Genomic DNA, 24,375 nt, shown 5'->3' with positions numbered 1-24,375 from the left:
TTTGGATATTGCACATCGGTCTTCCTGGGCGACAGGAGGAATCTTCAGCCCCTCCCGCTTTGCCAAGCATCGGGACCCAGATCCCAGATCCCAGCTCGTCAACAGACACCCGAGCAAGCAAGCGTTTTCGTTGATTGCCTGGCATTATCGTATGGCCACCCCGTGGTCATCCCTCTGTCGCAGTTCTCTTTACAAGTCATAGCTATCATGTCGTACTCATACGAGCGACAACGGCGTCAGACTTATGGGGCCTCGACGCGAAGAACAGCTTGGGGCTACTGGCTTCCACTTGCGGTGACTGTCACAGTCGCAACGGCAGGCCTCGTAGCATGGGTATGGAACGAGAGAAGAGACGACGATGACGATGACTTGGCATACCGTCCACCAGGCCAAGCTGGTCCACCTCCCTCAGGCCCTAACTATACCAACGCTCCCCCTCCGTCTGGCTACGGTCCTCCACCATCCGACTACGGCAACGGCCCTTCACCGGGGTTTCAAGGTCCGCCTCCTGGCTTTGAAGGCCCACCTGCCGCGCAGACTCCTTTCGCGCCCGGCTCTGATGGAAGAGGAGCGGAAGAATCCAGTATCGCCGCGCGGATGTCAGGAGCACTCCGTCGGACACCAAGCCCTCAGCAGATATTCGATGGCGCGCGCCGAAACGTAGTTGCTGGTGTGACGGCCGCTGGAGCTGCAGTTGGCGGCGCACTTTCATCAATTACAGAGGAGGGTAAGGGGGGATACGAAGATCATTCGAGGTGGTCTGAGGAAGCAGATTCTCAGCATGGAGAACCTTCGCGAAAAGGACCGGAGCTACGGGATCTGGAAGGGTCAACGTCTTCTAGACAGACTATGCTATCCACGATCAAAGCTAGTGGGAAGCGGAAAACCGTTGCAATCGTTGTATCTGCTGAGACCGAATATGAGTACAGCGAAGATGCTGAGTATCACCAGGAGCATGCTGTGAGTATATGCTGATCGGAATGAGGTCAATGTTATGCTGACAATGGACAGTCAATACTCTCACATTTACCCGAGCATGTCGACCCCGATTCCCGCATCTTTGTGCTCATCTACGCCCCAGACCTCAAACAGCATCCTCTCGCAAACCGACAATCGGGACAACCAGACGTCTCACTCGCCTCATCCTACTCCAACATCGGCCAAGAAGATGCACAAAGTCAAGGCGAGAAGTCACTCGATCCCGAATCTGCTGGTGGAAGGTCCCATATGTTCAATACGCTACACACGCAAGCCCGAGCGCTCGTGAATAAAGAGACGGAGATAATGCCATTTACCACGCCTACCGGCTACATCCAAATTCTGAAGCATCTTGCGCCTGAGACTGTTTACCTCCAGGAAACGCTTTCTGAGAGCGGGGATGCTATCGCCCAAATCAAAGACTGGGTTGGACATGATATTGTAATTGTTGTCGGCGAGAGCGGACACGGGGGATTAGTTGACAGCGAGGATGAGCACGAGGAGAAAGAGAAATGGTGGCACAATGACCCCCAAATTGGGCTTGGGAAAGGCGTGGAGATAGTGGACGGACTTCGCGTAGGCGAAGATTGGAGGCGTAGAATCGGAGGACACGATTAGATGAGCGTCAGTATGGGATTGTTGTACATTGGCTTTTATGATTTGAGAACAGGCCTCGACGCCAGGGATTGGACGACTTGGGACGATATTCCTTTGATGATTGTAGTACTTGGAGTGACCTCTGACGGATATCGATTTGATTGTACAGTAGAGTGAATAATGATAGCCACAATGTTGGAGAGATGAGCTTGTATTGTCATACACGATAGTTCCAGCGAGCCAGGCCGCCTACAACACATGCTTTCCAAATAGGCCTAGCGTGGCTTGGCACCTTCTACATTTCTGGGCTTCACAGCATACTTAGACCTTCATAACCAATATTCCGTTCATACTGTGGATCATATCATTCAGACTTCATCCCAGTCCATGATATGTATTGCCATCATCTATCATCTATGGTTATTCTCATATCAGGTGCATTGTTCCGCAAAAGGACGCTAGCATAACGGTTCCTGACGACGAACGTCAGTGTAACACATCCCCCAGTCCATCAAACCACTCACAACTTGTACTTCTAGTCCGATAGCATTAATAGCTTCGCTAACTTCAGGACACTTTGTCTCAGTCCGGGAGAGTCTGTGCAGCAGCGATTTTGCAGACATCAGAATTTTACCACCAGCCCCCCCCACGCCTCTCAATGCGACAGGACTTGGGGGCAAGCTCACAGGGCTTGGCTACTTAGGTAGCTTGCGAGAGCTTGACTCTGCGCAGTCTCTCTACATCTCTGATTTCAACGACGGTCACCATCATGGCTACTGCCGTCGCAAGCAAACCCTCGGCGCCCCACCAGAAAATGAAGCGTCCACCTCTCCCCGCTGTCCAAACCAATGGAGTCCAATCTCACCAATCATCCCTTTCACCCTCTATGAGCACGAAAAGACCACCCTCTGGCTCCAGTTTCAAACAACCTCCTCCCGCGCCGATTGCCAATGGTGTCAATGGTAATGTCAACGCATTTGCGTCGCGCTTGAGCAATCGGAGGAGAGAAACACAGAAGCCGGGAGACTCAAGATCAAACCGGAGTGGGAAGGGACTCGATGGGCAAAGGGTGCCAAAGACGATACCTGCGCCCTACGTCAAAACACAGCCATATATCCTAAAGAAGTATCGGAGCAAACCGCCGTCGCTCATCATACACCTACACCCAACGCATTTCAGGTTCGACCAGCAAGATGGTAGCTTCTCGTACGGCTCGCCAATGAAGTTTATTCTGGAGCATCTAAAGTCGCAGACCGTGCCTCACGATATGGTAGAGGAGCTTCAGGCTGCTGGCGTTAGATTTTACGAAAGCTGTCTCATAGTGCAGGTTCAGGACCACAGAAGCACCTCCTCTTCAAGCGACTCGTCCACATCCACAGCTACCACCAAAACTGACACCAACGTACCTTTCTCGATTCACAACTACAACCAACACCTTACACCCTCACCCTACGTTCCTTACCCGCAGATAGAGGAGGAACCCAAAGCCAACGGCAACGCACCTGTAGCACCAAGTGCAGAGGCATCAGTCTCAAAAGACAAGCAAGCTAGCAAAGGTCCCAAGACTTTTACTGTCGTTCTCTTCCCAACTCCGCTCTCCCTGCAGGAAGAAGTCTATATCCAAGCCAATACCCCAGACCTTCGCAACAACCGTAAACAGTCCGTTCAAGTACCCCGCACGCCAGCTTCTGCAACTATACCACCAACACCGATGTCCGCCGTTCCTCCCACACCGTCTGTTAACGGCCCTCCCAATAAGAAACAAAAGATGATGATCAGCGGGCAGGAGATCCATGAATTTGAGAGCAGGGCGATAACGACAACCGCTCCACCTCTTTTCCTAGATCCCGTCGACAACATTGAAGACGCCCATACACTACTCGGCAATTTGACTGATCCTCGCCATCAGCAAAGCCACCCTGCTCCTAAGACAAGGAAGCGCACTGTTGCTGAACTGGCCGCCGATGAGGCCATAGCAGCACAAGAGCAAGCTTTTATGCTCATTATGGACGAGAGACACAATGTGTCAGGCCCGGCTGCTAAGGCAGGGACGACTGATGGAGAAGCGGGCACCGCAACGTTTGAGCCACGCTTTGAGACATGGCAAGCTATCAAGAACATCAGGGTCGAGCACAAGGAGCGAGCTGAGCGAGAAGCTGAGGCCAAGGCACAGCGTGAGGCCCAGTTAGCGATCCAGAAAGCACGGAATGAACAACAGGCGCGAGAACACAGGGAAGATGCCATACGAAGAGGTAAAGAAGCTGAACAGCAGCAAGCACTGGAAATCCAGCGGCAAAATCACCACCTCAAAGAAAAACAAATGAGAGACGCAGCCACAGTTCACCGGATGCAAGAGAACCAGATGAGAGAATCACAAAGACAGGCTTTGGCTACCGGCCAGACTCAATTGAACCACGCTCATCCCATGCCACATGCAGTCTCCCAAGCTCAGCACTCATCGCCGGTAGTGCGCAACTTGACGCCCAATCTGCATTCGTCGCCGCTGGTTGGTCATGTATCCATGAACCTTACTTCCTCCGCTCAAGGGAATGCCGGCAGTCCAGCACGGCCTCCTTCGGCTATGCAGCATGGACACCCTGGTTCTGGAGGTGTCGCTATGGGCAATCAAAGAAGCCGACAGCCACCCAGTCGCACAACCACGCCACTCATGAATGGTACGCCGGCCATGCCGCATGCTACACCTGTAGTAGGCCATGCAACCCCTCGCGTGAATCAAGGAAGTCCACCAATGGCAACAAATCCTGTAATGAACGGCATGCCAAACCAAGGCTTGAATGGACATCCACAGTACACATCTCAGCAATTGAATGAGATCATGTTACGCCAGCATCATAATCAACGGAGGCAAGCCGAAGTCAACGCCCAATACCAACGAAACATGCAGAATGGCTCTCCCAACCCGCAGATGTCTCCAGATGGGAGGCCACCCATGCAGAACCTCCAACACCTTGCTCATCAAAACCAACAGCAGGTTCGCAACGATTACATGGTATCGCTACAGAGGCAACAACAACTTCAAATGCACAATGGCAACGTCCCTCATGGCATGCCCAATGGAGCCTCTCCAGCTCAACTTCTTCAACAACCTCGACCTCCACCGCAGAATTCCAATCAGCAGCCTCAACCCCAGCAACGCGCCATGAACGCGCCGCAAACACAGCAATCACAGCAGATGCAGAATTACATCCAAACCTTCTACAACAAGACTTTGCAAAGCCTCGCCGCACGTCACAACAACAACCTCGCCGCGATAACCCCACAAGAGCAAGCACAGGCAAGGCAAACCGCTATTTCAAGGGGACAACAGCATTTCAAGCAGCAACAAGCGCTAGTGCGGCAGCAGCAGCAACAGCAGATTGCAAATATGCAAGCGATGGGGCAAATGCCGCCGGGGGTGACCGGGCAAATGAATGGGATAGGCGCGCACATTGGTGGGCAGCAGATGAGTGAGCAGCAGAGGCAGGCGATGATGCAGATTACACAGATGCCACATATGAGTGGTCATGGCGTGCAGAATGTCAATGGGAGCATGCACTCGCATATGAATGGTGGTGGGATGGGTGGGATGCAGTGAAGGAAATCGAGATCAAGTGCGAGGACGAAGATGCGATATGGGAGGAGGGTTCATTTGAAGATTTGAAACTGGATAGCGACTATGTTATAAGGAGTCTTATGGCGGGTACGGTGGAGTCATGCATATGGCGGTTCACGTGGGGATGGCATTGATGGTTTTGCCTTTCCCTGTATTGGCGGCGCTTGGGATTTCGACGATCAGTCTAAAACAGATCATGTGGCCTTCGATCATTTCTTGCAGGGCTTGCTGGTTGATTTCGTGGAACTTGGAAGATACCTGGAGAGGACGCTGTCTCCGTTTGTTCATATTGGTAGTCTCAGTGGACTTGTATTTCACGCTTGTGCAGATTCCCGCAAGATGGCTTTGATGATCACACGGAGGAGCAGTAACGACTTACTCGACCTTTAGATCCATGCATATCTCCAATTCTCTCCGGCGCCTCAATTCATCTTTCTTCATCCCCCATCTTTACAAGCCCCCTCTCCCTCAAAATATCCACCAATTCCCAGAACTCCACCCTGTGCCTCGCCCGCATCCTCCCCTGCCCAAACCTCAACAAACCCCCCTCCCACTCCACATCCTCCACCAACTCCCTACACAGTCCCCACTCCCTTGCCCTCACCAATGCCCTCAGCAACCTAGCCAATGCCCTCCACCCGGGACTCTTGCCCTGCTCTGGCATCATTCTTAGAAACTTCAACGATTCTTCAATCTTGTCATTATCAGCGTAGCCTTCGATGAGACGGTCAAAGAAAATGTTGTCTAAATATTTCATCTGGCCCGAGTGAACAATGGACGACCAAAGGGAGGAGATGGCGGGGAGGTCGGGGAGAGGGCGACGGGTGAAGTAATGTGTTATTAGTATCGTGTAGATGGGGGAGGAAGGGTGGATGTTGCGGGCGGCCATGTGAGCGAGAATGGTGCGCGCGGCTGGGACATTGGGGGTGAAGTTGTAAGATAGCGTTTTATTCTCTGGGGTGAGCAAGCCGTCGAGGAGGGTGCCGTAGGTAAACTTGTCTGGCTCGATGCCCTGCCTGCCCATATCTGCGAGGATGGACGTGATGGTACTTTCCTGCGCCTCGGGGGGCAGGGTGTGGAATGTGGATGTTGGGTTTGACACCAGTCCGTTTAGGATCATACTGAAGGTTGCGACGTCGGGGATGCAATTTGCATCGGCCATTTGCTGGAGGTGGGCTTGGAGGGAGGCTTGAGAGCCGTCGCGGACGATGGGCCGGAGCAGGATGTTGAAGGTGACGGTTGAGAGGGAGACTTGATGGAATCGGGCCCAGGCGAGGACGCGAGGGAGTAGAACAGGCATATTGATGTGGATTAGAGCGGATAGAGCGGCATTGATGGGAGCGACGGTGGGCCGCAGGATGGTGTCGTCTTTGGGCTTCTCAGTGCTTTGCTCTTCGTCTGCGGTAATGGTCCCAACCGTCCTGTCGGCTACGGTGTCGGAAGATTTGAGGGGCGGTGCTGATTTCCAGATTCGGCCCAGATGTTCGAGTGCATTTAGTCCTTCTTTCCATTTACGGCAGTCGATAAGACCGTGGATGTAGGTTGTCCAGGCATGGGTGTCTGGTGGCATGCCTGACCGTAGCATGTTGGTCCATATATTCTGGAGAGATTCGACGTCTTTGGCTTGAACGCAGCCTGTGAGCATGGCAGACCAGTGTCTCTGACCTGGTAGATGGCCCGAGTTGATCATGTGATTCCAGACTTCAATTGCGTGGTCGTGACGACGTAGTGCCCAGAAAGTGCGAAGGAACCGGGCATAGAGTTGGTCGGTTGAGTCGGCTTTATCTTCCGACTTACCTGCTTCGAGATACGCTTGGAATTGACGCCATAGTTCTACAGCGCGTTCTGTATCTGTTCGCTTTGAGTACAGAATCTGCTTCGACGCTTTGTCTATCTCTGCAAGGCCTGCACCCAGTCCCTTTTCGCTCCAGTCCACATCCTGCCTCGTTTGAGATGGACCCACGAGATCTTCGAAAATGCTTGATTTTTTGTAATTCTCGGTTGGCTCCAGTATCTCCGTTGGCATTGGCGAGGGAAGAGACTCCCACCCTTCTAGAGCCTTTTCGATGATCTGGGAAGAAACCCCTGCGTGAAGCAGGCACCTGGTGGTGATTGATCGATCTCGTTCCGGGGCTTGGCCGAATCGATTGGGTAGACTCATAATTTGCAATGGGGCTCTCATCCCGGCCGCTTTCAGACACTCGAGTGTCATCGCGGCAGCTACCTCGATTTCAACAGTTGGGTTTTTGGATAGTCGCTTGGGGAAGGAGCTTGAGAAACCCTCCGATGTCGAAGTCTTATTATACCCTTTATTAGAGTCCCCTGAAAGAGGCACCGAAACTACACTAGGATACAACCAATGCTCCCCGATGTACACACTCCATACTCCGAGAATCTCGCCCAATAGAGTACGTGTTCTCTTATCTGATTCCGCTCCGACGGTGTCGTTTGCAGACTGATATCTCAATTGTAGCACGTGTCCAAGTTGACGCCACAATACCAGATGCCACCAGTGTCTCATCGCACCATATTTCACGTATGTTTTAATTGCGTCTGCCGGGGTAAAGTCTTGATGTTCTATCACAAGACGCTGCTTTTGACAGATAGCTACTAGAACATCTCGGAAGGTGCGAAAGTTGGCTGGCGTATCGACCGACGTGGAGCTGAAGAACGATTTATAATCGCCAGTTGCCATAGTGTTCTTGCGAATCTTCTTTCTCTCGCCAAGCAGACATTCGCATTCTTTCCAGATCTCCTGCAATGGCGCGGTTCCTCGAAGCAGCCTGTTGTCTAACTGCCGAAGGCGAACTTCTATAGACCTTTCGATTGCTGAAATTTCGATTGCCGCAGCCTTGGCGGAGTGGACCTTGGGGGTCCGAGAATATCGGGATCTCTCTGTTGTTTGCTCATTTTCGCGATTGGATGCAAAGAGCGTCTCCAGAACTTTGTCGACGCCCTTTGGTTTTCGCTGTTCTTGGTATTTCTGAGCGAACGTCAATCTCTTCTTTCGATGAGGCAATCCGACTGCCGCGGGGTCGCCATTGGCCAACGGCACCTCTTGGGGCGTTATCCTGTTGTCATCGTCGCGGCCAACAAGCTGGCCCAGCGAGACGAAGCCTAAGCTGCGACGCTGGTAATTCCAGCGGAGGAGCTGTCGAGAGCATCGCAGGCAAACATGAGGCGCGATCATGAACAAATACGACGGATTCGATGGCAATTGCCTGGAGGAAACACCTGACCGAAGCGGGAGGCCATGCAAAGAATTTTGAAGCTCCGAGAATCTCTTGGCATTTTCGGATATACGAGTACTGGGCGGAGATAAATCGAGAGCTGGAGGAGGGGCGGGTGGCGAATATTTCCACGACGATCAATAGATATGATTGTACATACAGTAGGAACGCCCATTATACACTTATAACCCGTGGTACTCTCTCCTTCCTCTGCTCGCGATGACGACACTCGTCCCCCGCCCGTCCTATACTCAAGACGAATTGAACCGACTCTACCCTCAAAATTTGAAGCTTCAATTGGTGCAAATTGTATGTCCGTCATCCTTCTGCGAGTATTGGGATCGCCGGTCATGTGCAGGAAAAGACTCAGATTGAACCACTTGTATCGGCTGACTCCATCCTTCCTTCACAGCTTCTCCGACATGGTACCTGCATTTCCATTTCTCCGCAGGTCAGAATACTCTAAAAGAAAATATCAGGCGAGAGAAGCCCTGTCTCAACACGGTTTCAGAATGTGAGTCCCTGCTGTTAGCTGAAAAGTTTTTTCAATGACGCCCAATCCAGGCAGGGCTGGCTCCTTGTATGCCTTGACCCTTCCACCTGAGGCGATGGAAGACTAATGGTGCGGCCAGACTGGCCCTATTGCAATGCTGCCAAAAGACTATTGAGCGTTGCGATGACAAAGACGGATTGGTCGTCCTGGGACAAGCTTCAATGGCGCAGGCGCCTGGAGACCTTCGGCGACAATGACGCATCAATAGTGGCGTCTGGGCCCAATGGCGAGATTGATACTGTCTGGTGAAATGTCCGAAATACAAAGTAGTCTGAATGGCCACTGATATGGCGCAGCAACCTTGGAGAACTAACAGACAAAGGTCGCGAGACCACCCTAGCGCTCGGCGAACGACTCCGACATCTCTATGTTGATCAGCTAAAGTACATGCCCAAGGTCATCAGCGACGCCGACATGATCTATTTAAGAGCGAGCCCATTGCCAAGGGCTCTGGAGAGCGTCCAGGAAAGCTTTTGGGGCATGTACCCTCTGTCGGCAAGGACATCATCTTTTCCGCCGCCCACTATAATCACTCGTACGCCCCAAGATGAGACGCTTTTTCCGAATGAATCGAGCTGTCGCAGGTTCAGTCAATTATCAAAGGCATTCGCACAGCGGACTGCCGATAGATGGAATGAATCGCAAGAAATTGAGTATCTCAACATTCTGATCGGAAAATGGATGCCAGATAACTCCCGAGTACAAGTCGATTCACACCCTCGGCTCTCAGGGATCATGGACACTATCAATTCGACATTAGGTCATGGCCCTGCAACACGCCTGCCTTCCCCCTTTTACGATCCCAAAGGCCGCGACATTATCGAAAAGATTGGCGTCGAAGAATGGTTTTCCGGCTTCTCGGAAAGTAAAGAGTATCGGCAAGTCGGCATCGGTGCTCTTGCCGGCGACATTGTAGCACGTATGATAGGTAGTGTCGAAAAAAGCGGCAATGACGGCCTTCTCGAAATCGGCGGAGAAGATGGCTCCCTGGGCGCCGGCAGAGGTGGAGAGAAAGACATCAAATTCGGCCTGAGCGGCTGCCACGATACTTCTTTGGCGGCACTGCTAGCCAGCTTGGGATGCTTCGAGGGCGAGAAATGGCCGCCATACACCAGTCATCTGGCTTTGGAGCTTTTCAAAGAGTCGGAATTCGACAGGGAGTCCATCGATGGAGAAAGGCTTGACAGACCAGCTACTGCCGCCGTCGCACACAAGCAGAAGCAGGGTGCGCTCAGCACTTTCTTTGGTTCTGGAGGGAAGACTAAGATAGCTACTGAGGGCATAGCGCGAAAGACTACAGATGAGCTTAGTGCTACTGAGCGGGAGAAGCTGAAAGGCCATTACGTTCGCATACGGTACAACGATCGACCTGTCGTAGTTCCTGGTTGCAAGCTTCCTGGAAAGCACCTTGATGGTGACGAGAGCTTTTGCACATTGGTATTTACGTCTGCACAGGGGAGTCTACTGCGTCTACTAACATTCTATAGGAGGCTTTTAAGGCCATTGTTGATGGCTTCACGCCCAAGAATTGGAAGCAAGCTTGTATAACAAACATAGATAAATCTGCGTTTCCAGAATCAATAGAGCCTGGTGGATACTAACTGGAAAATTAGACGCTGGATAGTTAATGATTGCTATTGATAATTATCATGTCCATGGTCCCTAATAAATCACATAAGCTTCGTGGGTGTCACTAATGTGCGTAATGCTCGAGTCTCAAGAGCGTTGTTTTCCAATGGTAAACTCGAGGTGGTCTGATGCCGCTAAGAGCTGTAGGAGCTAATTACATCCTCGGAATAATACCAATAGTAAGTGGGATTAACGGCGGAGCCCTCTTGTGCCGCTCAGGTTTCAGATTTGATTCTTTAACAACCTCAACTCTCCCTATCCATCAACGCGGGCTCCCAAGAGACTCTGCTATCCATGGATATACTTATTGAGGCCTCTGTTTTTCGCCATTAATCAGAGCGCTCATTGATGAATGATGGTATGACCGCAGTACTAACCAGGTCGCCACTGTCCTCGTCGTTGCAATCGTCGTTCCGATCATCCATATCGCAATAGACCTGCTTTCATTTTGCATGATTCGAAGACGACGACTAAGGAAGGAAGAAGTTGCCACTTCAACGCAAGATGTGAGAAAGGACGAGGGTAAAGTTATACAAATATATCTTCAACAGAAGGCGGAGTTGGACGATGAGCAGCGAAGACATGAGATAGAGGCTGTGGAAATCAAGCATGAGACCGAAGGGGAGCATATGACACACGAGACGTCTGTAGATGAAAGACAACGACGGACCACTGCCAACTGACAACAAAACTTCCACATTCTTTTCGGATCACTGGCGCTGTCGCTCACTTACTCTGCGAAGTACAAATTAGAAATGTCAGTAGCGGTGTGTATTGGAAAACCAGACGCTAGAAAAGTTGTAGAAGGATGTGCCAAGAAAAAAGCACGATTCTTCATAGTAGACCCTGTTTTTCTGGTGGCCGCTCGGATCGGCTCCATCTTCGTACAATTGACGGCAGAGCTTCATCCGATCTTTCTTCATAGCATCTACAAGCAAAGGTCTGGAGCACGTATTCCAGAAGACACGACAATGTTGCCGCGGTCGAGGATTCTATCACGAAAGCAATTGCGAGACACCCAAGTTTTGCACGGTACGTGCGTGTATCCCTGACCCTGCAGACCATCCCGTTCACGAGATCCCTTTCCTTGGCTTGTGAGTTGCAAAGAGACATTCACTAGCCAAGGTCACTAGCCGCCAAACGGACATTGAAAACCTCCACAAGGATCTCAAGCTCATGTTTTTGGAGCCCAACCCGAAGCACTGATGAATGCACGGGCAGGCAGAGATTGTGCGGACAACAGTCGAGACTCCTCCGAGGTACTGGAAGCACTTGTTCCCGAATCAGTGCATGAAATCTTTCATACTTTCGGTGCACCTCGGTCGCCATGTGGAAACAAACCTTGGTTGAAAAAATCTTGACTCATCAGCTTCCGGATCGAGCCGTTCGCCATGGCGTATCCAGGAACGAAACTTCGTCAATCTATACTCCACGGCTTCCTGCATTTGATGGAGAAGGAAAGCTTGCATGGAGAGATGATTTGCAACTTACCGCATCTGTTGTTCGATTCCTCAACTTACATCTCGGCCTTAGATTGATTGGGAAGATAAAGAATCTCCTTGTCGAGATCTCGAGTTTAATATCTCTACCAGCAATGATATCACCACAACATCACATACCTTTTGACGCCAATGTCCTAGGCACAATCGGTACCGTCCTAAGGTGCATCCAGACGACCGTGACTTGCTCACAGATACTGGTGTACAGGAAGAGGTGGTCAGCATGGAGAGCAGCAATGGCGGGGGTCGGATTGACCGCTTTGCTGGGCGGGATCGAGGTTACCCTGGTATTTTTGTTGAGCGTAGTTTTTCTGCGTGAACATCTATTATAAGACAAGAACTTAATCTTGTCTTCACGGCCAGCATATCGACGGTGAATCACGTGGCCCATCATATTCATTGGGGGTACTTGCTCTTTTACCGCAAGATGAGGGACTCGTACCTCTTTATATCGACATGTCAAAACGGCGAGGACGCCTTGTAGGAGTCAGTGGGTGGTCTCTTTTCTTTTTCTCAGCCATCCTTCCCCCAAGACCAATCTCCTGACAAGCCTGCTCACTAGGCACCATCGACTCCCTCGGTGCTCTTTTCTCGCTAGCATCGGTGGCCGTTCAGAATGATTTTGACCCTCTTGAAGCTTCTTTTCATATCACGATATTGATTGGCGAGGTGGTCATTTTCCTTTCCCATCTGATATGGCTAGCTAGGTTTTCGAAGTGTGCGACTGGAGGCTACGTCGGCAGGTCCTACTCCTAATGAATCTGTGACAGCGTCTACGGAGATTGTTGCCGCTTCAGGAGGTCAACGTTTCCATAAAATATCCACAAATACCGCGATGTCTGGCATGAGAACTTCAACCTTTGTCTTCTGACTGTACTACGTACTATATCCTGATTCAATTTCCTCGTTGCTATAGTGTGCAAATCAGCCCATGACCTGACATACTTGCCACAGCGAGGACGACCGAAACGGGTGCATGTAGTGAGAGACTGGAGATAATAAATCATCGTAGCTAGATACTGAGTATGGAAAGATATACGAGTACATCACAGCATAAGATGTTGAGATCGCGAGATCATACGTACTGCGAGTTAGTCGGCAGGCCGCGTCGGCTAAACCTCGGTCAACCCCACTGTTTACTCTCGGACACCAGTACTCATTGCATGATCATTGTTCAAGCTGTAACAATGGCAACTCAGCGTTGTTCCTCATGTGAATTTATGGTAGTCAATGTCCTCAGAGCCCACATTGCTAATGATTACTAGCCCAGCATTCCGTCGTGTCTCCCAATGGTGTCCTCATCGCAACACTCCAACAGTCCCGCCTGATTATATCCTCTTCACGCAACCGCGAGGTCATTCGCAAATTTCCTCTGCCTCAGGACTTCGTCTCAAGGTGCCGTTTCCTTCGGTGGTGCGGAACCAATAATCTTGCCAAAGATGCAACGAAAGAGCAAGGAAATGGGCACTGTGAACAAACAGGGCAGATATTACTTGCAGACGACGATGCGGTCCGGATATACAATGTCAACGATCCAGCATGGCTTGCAGTGATCGATAAAGCTGCTAGCAATTTGGGGAGAATCGCAGAGGTGATTTTCGGACACACAAAGGATGAAATCGTGGTCGTCTCGGACTTTGGTGTCAAGCTTACAATATGGTCTCTTCTCACGAGCCGTGGCGTCGAGATCAGGCATCCAAAATGCTTGGTGAAGTGCTTCCATCACAGGCCGAGGACGGGACATCTAGCAATATTGACGAGGCCTGCTGCGCAGGATGTTCTAATGCTGCTTCAGCCTAAGAGTCACGATTTGGTAAAAAGTGTGGAAATGCCTACAATCGATGCTCAGGAGGTGGCTTGGAGCCCTGATGGGAGTTGGCTTGCTACCAGAGATACAGCAAGTACTGGCTATAAGGTGCTGATCTACACTGCGGACGGACACTTATACAAGACTATTTCGAATAGTTTGAATGGTGTGGACATAAGCTTAGGAGTCAAATGCATGCAGTGGAGTCCATCCGCTGGAACTTTGGCAATTGGTGATAATAACGATAGTATCACTATCTTCAGCAAGAACAATGTAAGTCTCTCCACCACTGTCAAGGCGTCTACAGCTTGCTGACTCGGGAACAGTTCTCGCCTATAGCAAATCTCCACCACCCGGCAACGATAACATTGCCCAAAGCTGGCGTCTGGGAAGAACAGGTGAATGCGCTCAAAGAGAGGAGCTATGTCGCCGCACCGCAGCCCGCAAGTCCGCCAACTTCATTATCCTTGGGCAAATCGAACAATCCGTCGTACGGGATCTCTGTGATAGCATTCAACAGCGATGGATCTTTGGTGGCGTCAAGAAATGACGTCGTACCAACCACAGTGTGGATATGGTCGTTGAGTACTGGTACAGCGATTGATGTCCTGATCCATCACTCGCCCGTCAAACAGATCATATGGCACCCTTCACAGTCTGACCTCCTCCTAATCCATTGTGCGATTCCTGAACCTGCAATTCACTTATGGAAGACCACCTGGCATGCACCACGAATCCTGATGCTACCTCTCCTACGGATAGGCGGCAGGCTTGAAGCAAGCTGGCTGAAAAGCTTAACTGACGAATCCTTCAATCTAATGATCAGCTCTGCCCATCAATACACTACAGTCCGCATATCGCCCGATGGTGAGGTGATTGCAGAGTCCATCCCTCTGGATGCAGCAGCACTTTCAATCGACACTGGTGCAGAGGATATGTTTGACGAAGGAAACTCACTCGATCTATCGCCTATCAAGATTTCGCACTCGACAGTCGAAGTGTCAGGCTATGGAGATGACCATTTTGGGTCCGGCTTTGGTTTCACGGAGGAGATGCTGGACGATACGTTTCACTACCGCAGGCATGTCAAAGCAGTGAATTGACAGAATTACTGATTGCTTGGCAGCGGCAGGATGCTATAAGAGTTTTCTTTCATGATACCTGATACCCCTTTGATATCTCCACTATTGTAGACGCGATTGATCAATTCCTTCTTGAACACCGGCGTCCAGCTCTCAGGACATGCTCCTGATCGGTCTTGAAGGCGCTTTCATGTATTAATGGTTGTTATGATTTCAGTCGGGCGCCGTATGTACACTTGCATTCAATGATCAAATCAAAGCTGCGAAATGTCATACTCATCAGAGACGCATTCCCACGCATTGACGAGCTATATACTATACTTCAAGAATGAACTGAAAGCCACTTTCACCAGTTGTCCTTATGTGCTTGATGCCGACTTCACATGGTCATTCTCGGTACAGGCAAAATCTTTTCCTTGCCGTCTCTATCTTACTGACCTCTTACCCTGACTCGCCCTATCCTCTCATGCTCTCGCGCCGCGGACCGCGTGTCTGTTCGCCAACTTTCCAGGATGGTTCTGTGCGTACGTACCCTACATCTTCTGTTTGAGAGAAGGGACTTCCAGTTCTTTCTTGATAGCAGATTGTCTTGATCCTTTGGTATAGGACTTGCGTTGATGGCAGAAGACGATCTCAAGTAATTTCCTTCGCAAACTGTAGAATTGTTCTAGAAGGAACCCAGTCCTTCTGTAACTTCATCGACGCAGGTGCTTCGTCTACAGGTGAAAATGCAATCAATGCGGGATGGTCGCAACGTCATGTACGAGGCCCTTCCATATGCAACGATCATTACCATGACAGTCCTAGGTTATATTGAAAAGTCTTCCAGAATTAGCGCTTGTGGTAAGGAGAAGAGGTGTCGGATCTCATCCTAAATCGACGTACACATACGTGAACCGAGACATTCACTCCTGACATATCAACTCGGTAACCTTGGTCACCACCTTACCATTAGCATGGCCCCCATCCAACCTTTCAAATGCCCCCTTGTAGTCCTCGAAATCCCACACACTGTCCACCACCCCCTTACACTGGCCCTCGTCCAGCACTCTCGATATCACATCATGAAAAACTCATCCTTCACAACCTCATCCTTCAGGCCCCCGGCCTCTTCCCTTCAGGCGGCTCGAATATACTAACCAAAGTACCCCCCATCCTCGACACAACACCACACATCCGCCAACGTCTTTCCTCCCAAAGGATCAATCACGACATCCACCAGCCCCTCTCTTCGGGCATATGCCTTCAAGCTCTCACCTTTATATTTCACAATCTCCAACACACCTAAACCTCCATCGAAATTGTGGTTTTCCGCACTGCCAACCTGCGCCACAACTTCCAACCCCACGATCCTCGCCAACTGCACAAGCCAAACACCCCACACCAGCCGCCGTGGCATCAAACAGAACCCTCTTCCCGAACGGAATCGGGACATCCAGCCTTTCCACACCAGCATGCTCGAACACAGCCTGCCAAGCCCTTATCGCCGCTTCCACCCACCTCAGCTTCTGCGACTTCTGCGCCATCTCCTCCGTCCGCGCGATGGCATGACCAGACGAGGTTGCAGACGGGACGCGCGAGGAGCGAGCGTAGATTAGGTCGCCGGGGCAGAAAGGAGAGAATGGGGAGCCGTTTGTTCTGGTAGTTGCCCGGCGTGAGTTGAGTTTCTGGGTTTTCGGCGAATATGGCGGTAGTCTTGACGTGGATGAGATGGTCGTTTTTTGAGTGGTTGGGTATGGGAACCGGGTGGGAGGGGTGGACGGTGAGGGTTCGGGTAGAGGGTCCAAAGATGAAGGGTTTGGTAGCGAGAGGAGGCTTCGAGATGGGAGATGTCATGGACGATATGCGGGAGTCTTGATAGGTTAAGGGAGAGTTCATCACTTATCAAAGGGTTCTGGGCTGTATATCAGGGAATGATTCAGGGGAGGCCTTGAGATATTTCAATTCATTAGCTGACCTGCTTTATCACAGGAAGAACCATCTTTGGTCTCTCGCGGGCTTGGCAGAAATGTTATTGAAGGTAGTTCGATTCCAAAACGTGCAAGCAGGGCCCCAGTAGTATTACTGACCACGGTAGCAAAGTTCCAAGACCTCTCGGCCAGCGTGAAACTAACCCTGAGGAAGCAAGATGATTACAGCGTTCGAGCGTACGTGGCAAAAGTGTTTGCACGTCCTCAGAAAGCAACGGCACACTGATGGCAAAAGGCATCCCGCACTTACCCTTCCATGTGATTTTTTGCTTTTTGACATCTCACGTCAATGTTCACCAACTCCGTTGGGACACAAAAGCAACCGTGGCATTGACGATAATCGAACGCAGTGGTTCACTCCAACCTGCGAGAGTCATCTGTGCTCCTTTGTCCTGACGAAAACCTGTGAAATTACAACCGTCAAACAGGAAGGAGCCACAAATTCATTGTTCAACATGCTCTGATAACACATCCCACATACAAAGAAAAACACTTGCTCTATCAAGTGTAAAGCCCATGTTTGCGATGAGATATAACGAACCTCTTTCTTGCGTTGCGGTGAATCTTCCATCTTTGCCTTTCGCAGAAGCGGAATACCTCTACGAAAGGATCGTCGATCAAGGCACTTAGACACACAAGCTCATACTATTTTGACCCCAATACCTCTGCCGCTTCTCTCTACCACACTCAAGCCTCCATGGCGAGCTGCGTTAAGCCATCAAAGCAAGCTATCCACGCACTTATGGTGTCACTATTCGAGCTACTGAAGGATCTTGTCCTCAGCTTTATAGGATACTGTGCGCTTGTCATTGCGCTCTGTTGGCTGATTGGAGACATCGTATGGGCCTTCTATTCGCCCGGCTGGAACTTCCATCAGAGAAACGATTTTATGGGCTGGCGCTGGCGCATTGTGTTTTGGATGGTCCTCTCACTCTGGACTGCAAGGTTCGTCCTCCGATGGCGAAAACATCTTGCCTGCACGTGGGGATATCTTGCATGCGTCTTAAACTGGCTATCCCCGCTCTCACCCAAGCCGTATGAGACTTGTCCATGTTGTCAAATAGCCACGCACGAAGAGCTGGCGAGTGACCAAGACGAGCAAGATGACGAATGTGCGAAACAACAGGGAATCGGGATCTTTCTCTAATTGAGAGAGAGGAGAGAGAGGAAAGCCGTCTCGGACGTGTCGACGGCACGGAGGAGGGGAAGGAGGGGAAGGATTCCGAGTTGATCTGTCGAGATATTAATGTCTGGCAATGTAATAAAGCAAGCACATTTTGTATGGAGTAGGTGGAGTAATTGAACGCTTTCTCTGAAAACAATACCAGCCACTTTTTCCCAGCTAATGAAACGGCAAAAAAAAAGCATTCGTAGCCAAACATCCACGCATTCAATTCGTACAACCGTCCAGACAGACCCATTGACGACAGAACTAGATCGGCTACAACACGTCTCCTCAGCAACGAATTTCGTTCATCAGAGACGACACGACGGAGCTTACCCAGTCCAATTGTGTCGAAAATAGAATATATACCAATTCCACCTCCCTTACGCACAACAACCCGCTCCCTCTACGTCACCCGAACCAGAGCACCCCTCAACCCCCACCGTCAGAGCCCCAAAGCCACCCCACACCTACAACCACACCCCCAAAAGCAAGCGGCAGCCCCACAGTGCCGATAGCGACGTTGCGCGCCAGGGTCCTCTGCTCCTCACCCATCGTGTGGCCTTCCCTTCTCACTCCGTCCCTGAGCATGTCCGGCGTCGTGGCGCTGAGCTCTGTGATGAGATGGCCGAGCGAGGGGCCCGAGAGACGGGGGTTGTGCCTTGCGGAGGCGAGGGTGGTTTCGTCGGCGCCGCGGCGAGAAGTGTAGGCGCGAGCGGTGGTGGGGAGGCGGATGCGGATGGTGGGGTGGCGGAGGAGGTGAGGGTGGAGGGTGTGCCGGCATGCGGACGGGAAGGACATGTTGGGTTGAAGGTGCCAGTTTAGTTATAAGATTGTCAATCGCAGATGTCGTGGAATCATGCCAAGCATTTTGCTCAAGCTGACTCAGCAGGTTGGTGTCTTGTACAGTACAATCACGTGACTCGAGACGGTAGTGCCTTTCTGCCAGTGGTCCGATTATCTACTGACGAAAAAGACCGTTCGCAGGGCAAGAAGAGCTCCAGCAGAGCATCTTTGTACTGAAAGGCCTTTGAAGCACTAGCATGTTAGGAAGCTTCGGCCTTTCAAGCTCCACTCCACAACAGGCTCTCAGATGTTTAGATATTCAATGGAATTGGGTAAAGGCTACATTTTGACTTCATTATGATGCCCATAACAAGCTGTATCTATACCATCTGGCAGCACCACAATAGATATTTAAGCTACACTCCATTAACCAAGCATTATCCTCGTAATCCTCACCTCTTCCAGCAACCTCTTGCCAGCTTTATCAAGAAACTTCCCAATCCATAGCAACGTCTCTTCCACATATTCCCATCCGTCAAACCAAGTTCACGTCGCGGCCTCAATAGATACGCAACAAACAGTGTACGGTCCATACTGTACTTGACGCTCGTCACGCCACCCACGACCAGCAGCCGTAAGAGAGGTGACGACGAGGTTGGGATGGCTTCGGGTGCCAGGACCACGCTGAGACAAATCTTGAGGTTCGATGCGAGTATGCTAGAGCTGGTGGCCATGTACGTGAACTCTTGGAGTATCTCCTTCACGTAGATGATGGCTCCGAACCAGAAAGTATTTCCCCGTTCATCGTTACAATTGATCAGACCACCATCAGAAACATTCTCAACAGGCCCACTCGATAGGAATTTATATTGGATAGAGTATTAAGCTTCAATGAACTCCTTTGGATCCAGTCTCGATCGCGCGTAAGGAGCGTCTGCTCCATCACGATAAGAAAGTAGTGAGGTTCTATCAATAGGTAAGAACGTCGTGGCAATTGGGTTCGTAATTCCATGTGGGCAGTAGCCGAGACGAGCAGGGTGTCGCAGGCTGGGAGATAAGGATTTGAGTAGATGGCGGGACGGTGGGGCCAGTCGAAGTGGAATAATGGACGGATTACTTGATCGACGGAGCCCAAGAGGTTGGCACTGATGGATTGGTCAGTGCACTGCTCAGCATTTTTGAATGGTAAGAGAAAGGTCGTATTGTTGTTCTCTGGACTTGCTGAGACCTGGCTTCCTCGAGAACGGTTGTAGTACCAGTCATCTGAAATCTTTTACTATTATCCTACGCCAAGAATCAGAGAGACGAAACGTAGACCTAGAGCAGTGACTATAGAGCCATTGTCGAGCGAGTCCGCTGAACGCTTACGGTATTCGTCGCCGGTCATGGGCAAGCCCGCTGAGAAGAATGGCTTCTCGATTTACCACTGTTCGGTAGAAGCTCTTTCGAAATTCTGCCACCAGGCTTAAAAAAACTGATCGACTGAGGAAGGATATCGCCCTCCGCATCCGCACGAACGCACGATTTTCTGTCAACTGGAAAGAACACCGGCTTTGTAAGATGGCGATTTTATTGGCATCAAGCTGACTTGGATAATATCCTTTGTCCCCAATGATCTAAGTCTACGTCCTCTTGACTCGGCGAGCTTGCGGTGGCCATGATACTCGTCCTCGGCGCAGTAGTAGCTATGGCGAACCATAGTGATTGTGGTGAATGAACACGTACAACATGGCTCAAACAGTCTCATCAGGTCCAGCACTCACTTCGATGTGACTGGCTCGAGCAATTTTATAACTGCTTCCAGCTTCGAGCGGCGGTGGTTGCTCGGCTGAGTGGTAGACTCTGCGCCAAGACCACTTTTTGCAAGCCCCAGCGGCGTGATACCTTCACTATCCGTAGAATCCGGTGAACAACCGGCGCCAAGAAGCATCTTCACTACCGTCTCATTCGCCATGTATGCAGCCTGGTGCAGAAGCGTCAGGCCTTGGGTGTACCTAAGAGTGTCCGCCGGAACACATTTTCCAGTCTTCAGCAGCATTTCCACTACCTTAGGGTGTCCAACGGCTGTAGCCGCCATTAGAGGCGTCCAGCCATTCTTGTCGGGAGTAGCCACTTGAGCTCCGGCATCAATCAGCAATTTGACGACCAGATGGTTGCCGTGATATGCAGCAAGCGATAGAGGCGTCTCTCCATTGAAGTTATTCGAATCTATGAATGCTCCTTCATTGATCAAGACCCTGACTACATGTTCATGTCCATAGGTCGCAGCATAAGCCAGAGGCGTCAACAATCTGAAATCCTGTGCTTCCAGAAGAGCTCCAACCCTGATCAGAGAACTCACGACAATTTCGTGCCCGTACTTTGCAGCGGACATTAACGGTGTCATGCCGCACCAGTCTTCGAACTCTCTCTCAGCCTTTCCTTCAGTTAATTGTCTCACAATCACATCATGACCGAAGGTTGAGGCTAACATCAGCGGAGAAGTCTTTCTCACTATTGGTTTAACCTTGAGATCATGTTTGTTTTCGTGCTGCAGCCACACCTGGTACCAGGAATTAAAGCGCCTAGTCTCAGTATCGCAGACATAGTACCACAATTCGATCACTCTCCTTTCTTCTCTAGCGAATTTGAAATGATTCTGCCAATACAAAGCTGCATAGATGAGAAAATCATAATTCTTCTCTGGGTTGTATTCATCGCGGGATGTGTCTTCGTCGAATACAGCAAATGAAAGGTAATACAGACATGTACTTGCAAGGACAAGATTGGATTCACTTGGCTCCATAGAGTGTTTCCACACTCCGACCGAGTCGGTACGCTTGATTGCACCAGGGGTCATAGCCCTGGGAAGTAGAAATTCCTTCACTGTTTGATGTAGGAGGTATATTCTTGCATCGAAGATGCTCACAAGGAGCCCACAGAGATTCTTAACATAAGTGCCGAACGAATCTTCTGGATAAAAATCGACTTCCTTCCGAGATGCCTGGCCTTCTTCAATATTGAGGGCCATGTTCATCTCACGCAAATCAAGAGGCCGCACTGCGGCCAAGACTATGTGTAGCAGTTTCCGTGCTTGCTCCGGCTGAGGAGACCGATCCAACATGGCTTCATAAGCTTGATTGATTGTTCTCGGTAGCTCATCAATGAAAGCCCTCATTTTCTTGGGAGTAGCTAGACCGAACCCCTTTTCGACCCTGTCCAACGTTAGATGTAGCCAGAGATAAGTCCGATTCTCGGTTTGTAGAAGGCGGTCCTGTAAAGCAGCGCGAGTTTTGGGGTCCAGCCTTTTCCTGGAGGCGATTTTGGAGACCCTATCCTTGATTACGAGATCGATCTCGTACTTGATCGTGTCGCTTTCGTCCTCTCCGGCCAGTCGTAACGTGTTCTGGTCAAAGGATTCCTCTATGTCATAGTAGGGTCGACTTGTTATCAGGAACTTGAGCCGGCCTTCGAAACTTTCTTGGGAGGCGTAGAGGTCATTCAATGAGCTAATCAAACTCTCTTTATCCCTTTCTTCACATTCGTCGAGCGCGTCGAAAATGCATACGACTTCACCGGCTTCAGGATGTTGAGTGACTGCTAGCAGCAAATCCCACACCCAGGCAAATGATAAAGTTAATTGGCTTCCATTCTTTTGATAGATACCCACGGCTATCCGTAGTAAAGCACGATTTTGGATGCATAATTGATGTAACAGAGCGCATACAGCATGTGTAGCGCTCCTTTGCTCAGGGCTATCATCCTTGAAGAAGAAGTAAGCCGTGGTCAGCGACAAAGTGCTTTCCAGCTCGCTATCGACGAGCGACTTCGATAGTACGGACTTGCCGCAACCAGGATCTGCGGTCACCCAAAGAAGGTCTGATAAGTCATTCTCTGCCCACTTATGGAACTTTTCGTTATTCAAGAACCATTGGCAGGTACCGGGCACACGATCGGGGTTTCGGTTTTTACGGTCCTCATATGTTGAGTTGCAGAGCGCCTGAAGGCACAAAGACTCTTCATCCGTCCTGTGCCAGCCTCTTTGTTCTTCAATGGCTTGTTTTAGATCAGCTGCGATCTGGTCGGTCGTGTGTTGTAACTTCCAGTAGTGCTCCTCCTGCGATCGGAAAAGATCGTCCATTCGGCGTTCTTGCTCTCTCCAGGCGGCATCTATTTTTTCGGTGCTGACGACATCGGAGATTGCGCTGCAACTGGACTCTGTTGTCTTTATCTCAGCAAGCATCGTAGACCAATCATCCGCTTTCAAGACATCTCTTCCGTATCGCACTAGAGCATTTCGTGGAAGCTGGCACACGACCCGAGCTTGAAAAGCTAAGATTTGCGTGTAAAGCTTTGTGACTTGCATCTCGAATGAGCGCTCAAGCTCAGTTTTATCATTGGAGCCAGACGTTGCAGAACGCGTCGATATATGCTGCTGATAAGTCCCCTCGATGACGGTGAAGCGAGCTATCAGCGTAGAGATGTAGTCCAAGCCATCAACAAGAGCCTTATTTTGCGATGTAGGGTTGAGCAGCAATGGTAGTAGAAGCGATACACCAGCCCATGCCAGCGCAGCGTGCGGATCTGCGCTGATTGCTGAGGATACGAAACCTTGAGCCCAAATCACAGTCTTCACGACTTTGTCCACTTGGGCTTTGACCTTCACTGTCTCTTTTCCCAGTTGAAGCCTCCATCGAGTGTCTTCGATGACTTTGAGTTTCTTTACTATCAAATCTGACACCTGCCTTCTCCTATCACGACTTCCCCAGTTCACAGATGTTGATGGTGATGCAACTTCGTTGAGCTCGGACAGCAAGATCCTTTCGTATGCTACCAGCAACTGTCTGTTGCTCTTGTCATCACGTAAAAGTATGTGAGCTCGATCCCAAAGGTCTTTAGGCTGATCTTCCCCTTCTAGAGAGTCATAGGGGACACTTTGGAGTTGCTGATCCTCGACCCTAAAATTCTTCGACCTCCACGGAAGATGAGGCATATCTACAGAAGAGATGGCTCAAGCAATGTCTGAAAATGCGAGAGGTTGACATACAAAAAATTATAAAGGGACCATACAAACTATAAAGGGACCAGCATATTCATCGATTCGCTGAGGTGAATTGGCAGCAATGGTAGATGCAGCCTTCCATATACGTAGCACTCTGTCACAGCCTTGTGAAAAGTCGGCATAGGAGGGGCAGGAAGCGAAGCCTTGGCGGCGAGGAGCCTCACCAGCGACCCGTCGACCACGATCAAGACCAATAGCCTGCAAGCGAGCTGCCACTTGACCTTAGAAGGCTAACTCACTTGTAGGCTTCGGTCGATGTCGTTTAGATCAGTAAAATGGCTTCTTTCTCCCGGCCCAGTACGGCACGCTTTCGAGCTATTGAAGCCATAAGCACTATCGTCATGCCTGACTGCCAGTTGGTCATCAGTCGAAGATTCCGATCTCTATGAAAAGGCTTGACTCGCTCGTGCGCCGTGGTACATACC

At 50.5% G+C, this 24,375-nt stretch overlaps 8 protein-coding genes across 8 annotated transcripts; 4 read left to right on the top strand and 4 right to left on the bottom strand.

The window, feature by feature from the left end:
• Positions 1-207: 207 nt before the first annotated feature.
• On the top strand, positions 208-1,596 carry HO173_010069 (uncharacterized protein; the record flags this gene model as incomplete). Its single annotated transcript, XM_037311955.1, has 2 exons — positions 208-960; positions 1,012-1,596. The coding sequence occupies 2 exons, from the start codon at positions 208-210 to the stop codon at positions 1,594-1,596; spliced, it is 1,338 nt and encodes a 445-aa protein (XP_037161199.1).
• A 748-nt stretch (positions 1,597-2,344) lies between these two features.
• HO173_010068 (uncharacterized protein) lies at positions 2,345-5,170 on the top strand (the record flags this gene model as incomplete). The annotated part of the gene is made up of 1 exon (XM_037311954.1): positions 2,345-5,170. The coding sequence occupies one exon, from the start codon at positions 2,345-2,347 to the stop codon at positions 5,168-5,170; it is 2,826 nt and encodes a 941-aa protein (XP_037161198.1).
• Positions 5,171-5,302: 132 nt separating this feature from the next.
• HO173_010067 (uncharacterized protein) lies at positions 5,303-5,476 on the bottom strand (the record flags this gene model as incomplete). Its single annotated transcript, XM_037311953.1, has 1 exon — positions 5,303-5,476. One exon carries the CDS (start codon positions 5,474-5,476, stop codon positions 5,303-5,305), a length of 174 nt encoding a protein of 57 aa, XP_037161197.1.
• Positions 5,477-5,615: 139 nt separating this feature from the next.
• HO173_010066 (uncharacterized protein) lies at positions 5,616-8,378 on the bottom strand (the record flags this gene model as incomplete). Its single annotated transcript, XM_037311952.1, has 1 exon — positions 5,616-8,378. One exon carries the CDS (start codon positions 8,376-8,378, stop codon positions 5,616-5,618), a length of 2,763 nt encoding a protein of 920 aa, XP_037161196.1.
• A 716-nt stretch (positions 8,379-9,094) lies between these two features.
• Positions 9,095-10,572, top strand: HO173_010065 (uncharacterized protein; the record flags this gene model as incomplete). The annotated part of the gene is made up of 3 exons (XM_037311951.1): positions 9,095-9,216; positions 9,268-10,408; positions 10,459-10,572. The coding sequence occupies 3 exons, from the start codon at positions 9,095-9,097 to the stop codon at positions 10,570-10,572; spliced, it is 1,377 nt and encodes a 458-aa protein (XP_037161195.1).
• A 2,714-nt stretch (positions 10,573-13,286) lies between these two features.
• Positions 13,287-15,009, top strand: HO173_010064 (uncharacterized protein; the record flags this gene model as incomplete). Its single annotated transcript, XM_037311950.1, has 3 exons — positions 13,287-13,311; positions 13,365-14,179; positions 14,233-15,009. 3 exons carry the CDS (start codon positions 13,287-13,289, stop codon positions 15,007-15,009), a joined length of 1,617 nt encoding a protein of 538 aa, XP_037161194.1.
• A 3,546-nt stretch (positions 15,010-18,555) lies between these two features.
• HO173_010063 (uncharacterized protein) lies at positions 18,556-18,924 on the bottom strand (the record flags this gene model as incomplete). Its single annotated transcript, XM_037311949.1, has 1 exon — positions 18,556-18,924. The coding sequence occupies one exon, from the start codon at positions 18,922-18,924 to the stop codon at positions 18,556-18,558; it is 369 nt and encodes a 122-aa protein (XP_037161193.1).
• A 1,744-nt stretch (positions 18,925-20,668) lies between these two features.
• On the bottom strand, positions 20,669-23,881 carry HO173_010062 (uncharacterized protein; the record flags this gene model as incomplete). Its single annotated transcript, XM_037311948.1, has 1 exon — positions 20,669-23,881. The coding sequence occupies one exon, from the start codon at positions 23,879-23,881 to the stop codon at positions 20,669-20,671; it is 3,213 nt and encodes a 1,070-aa protein (XP_037161192.1).
• Between the last annotated feature and the right edge of the window lie 494 nt (positions 23,882-24,375).

Source organism: Letharia columbiana (assembly GCF_014066305.1).
Source record: "Letharia columbiana isolate WasteWater2 chromosome Unknown Sc0000045_s0, whole genome shotgun sequence".
Lineage (NCBI taxonomy): Eukaryota > Fungi > Ascomycota > Lecanoromycetes > Lecanorales > Parmeliaceae > Letharia > Letharia columbiana.
Note: the sequence above shows the minus strand (reverse complement) of the source record. Positions and strands in the feature narration are given on the sequence as shown.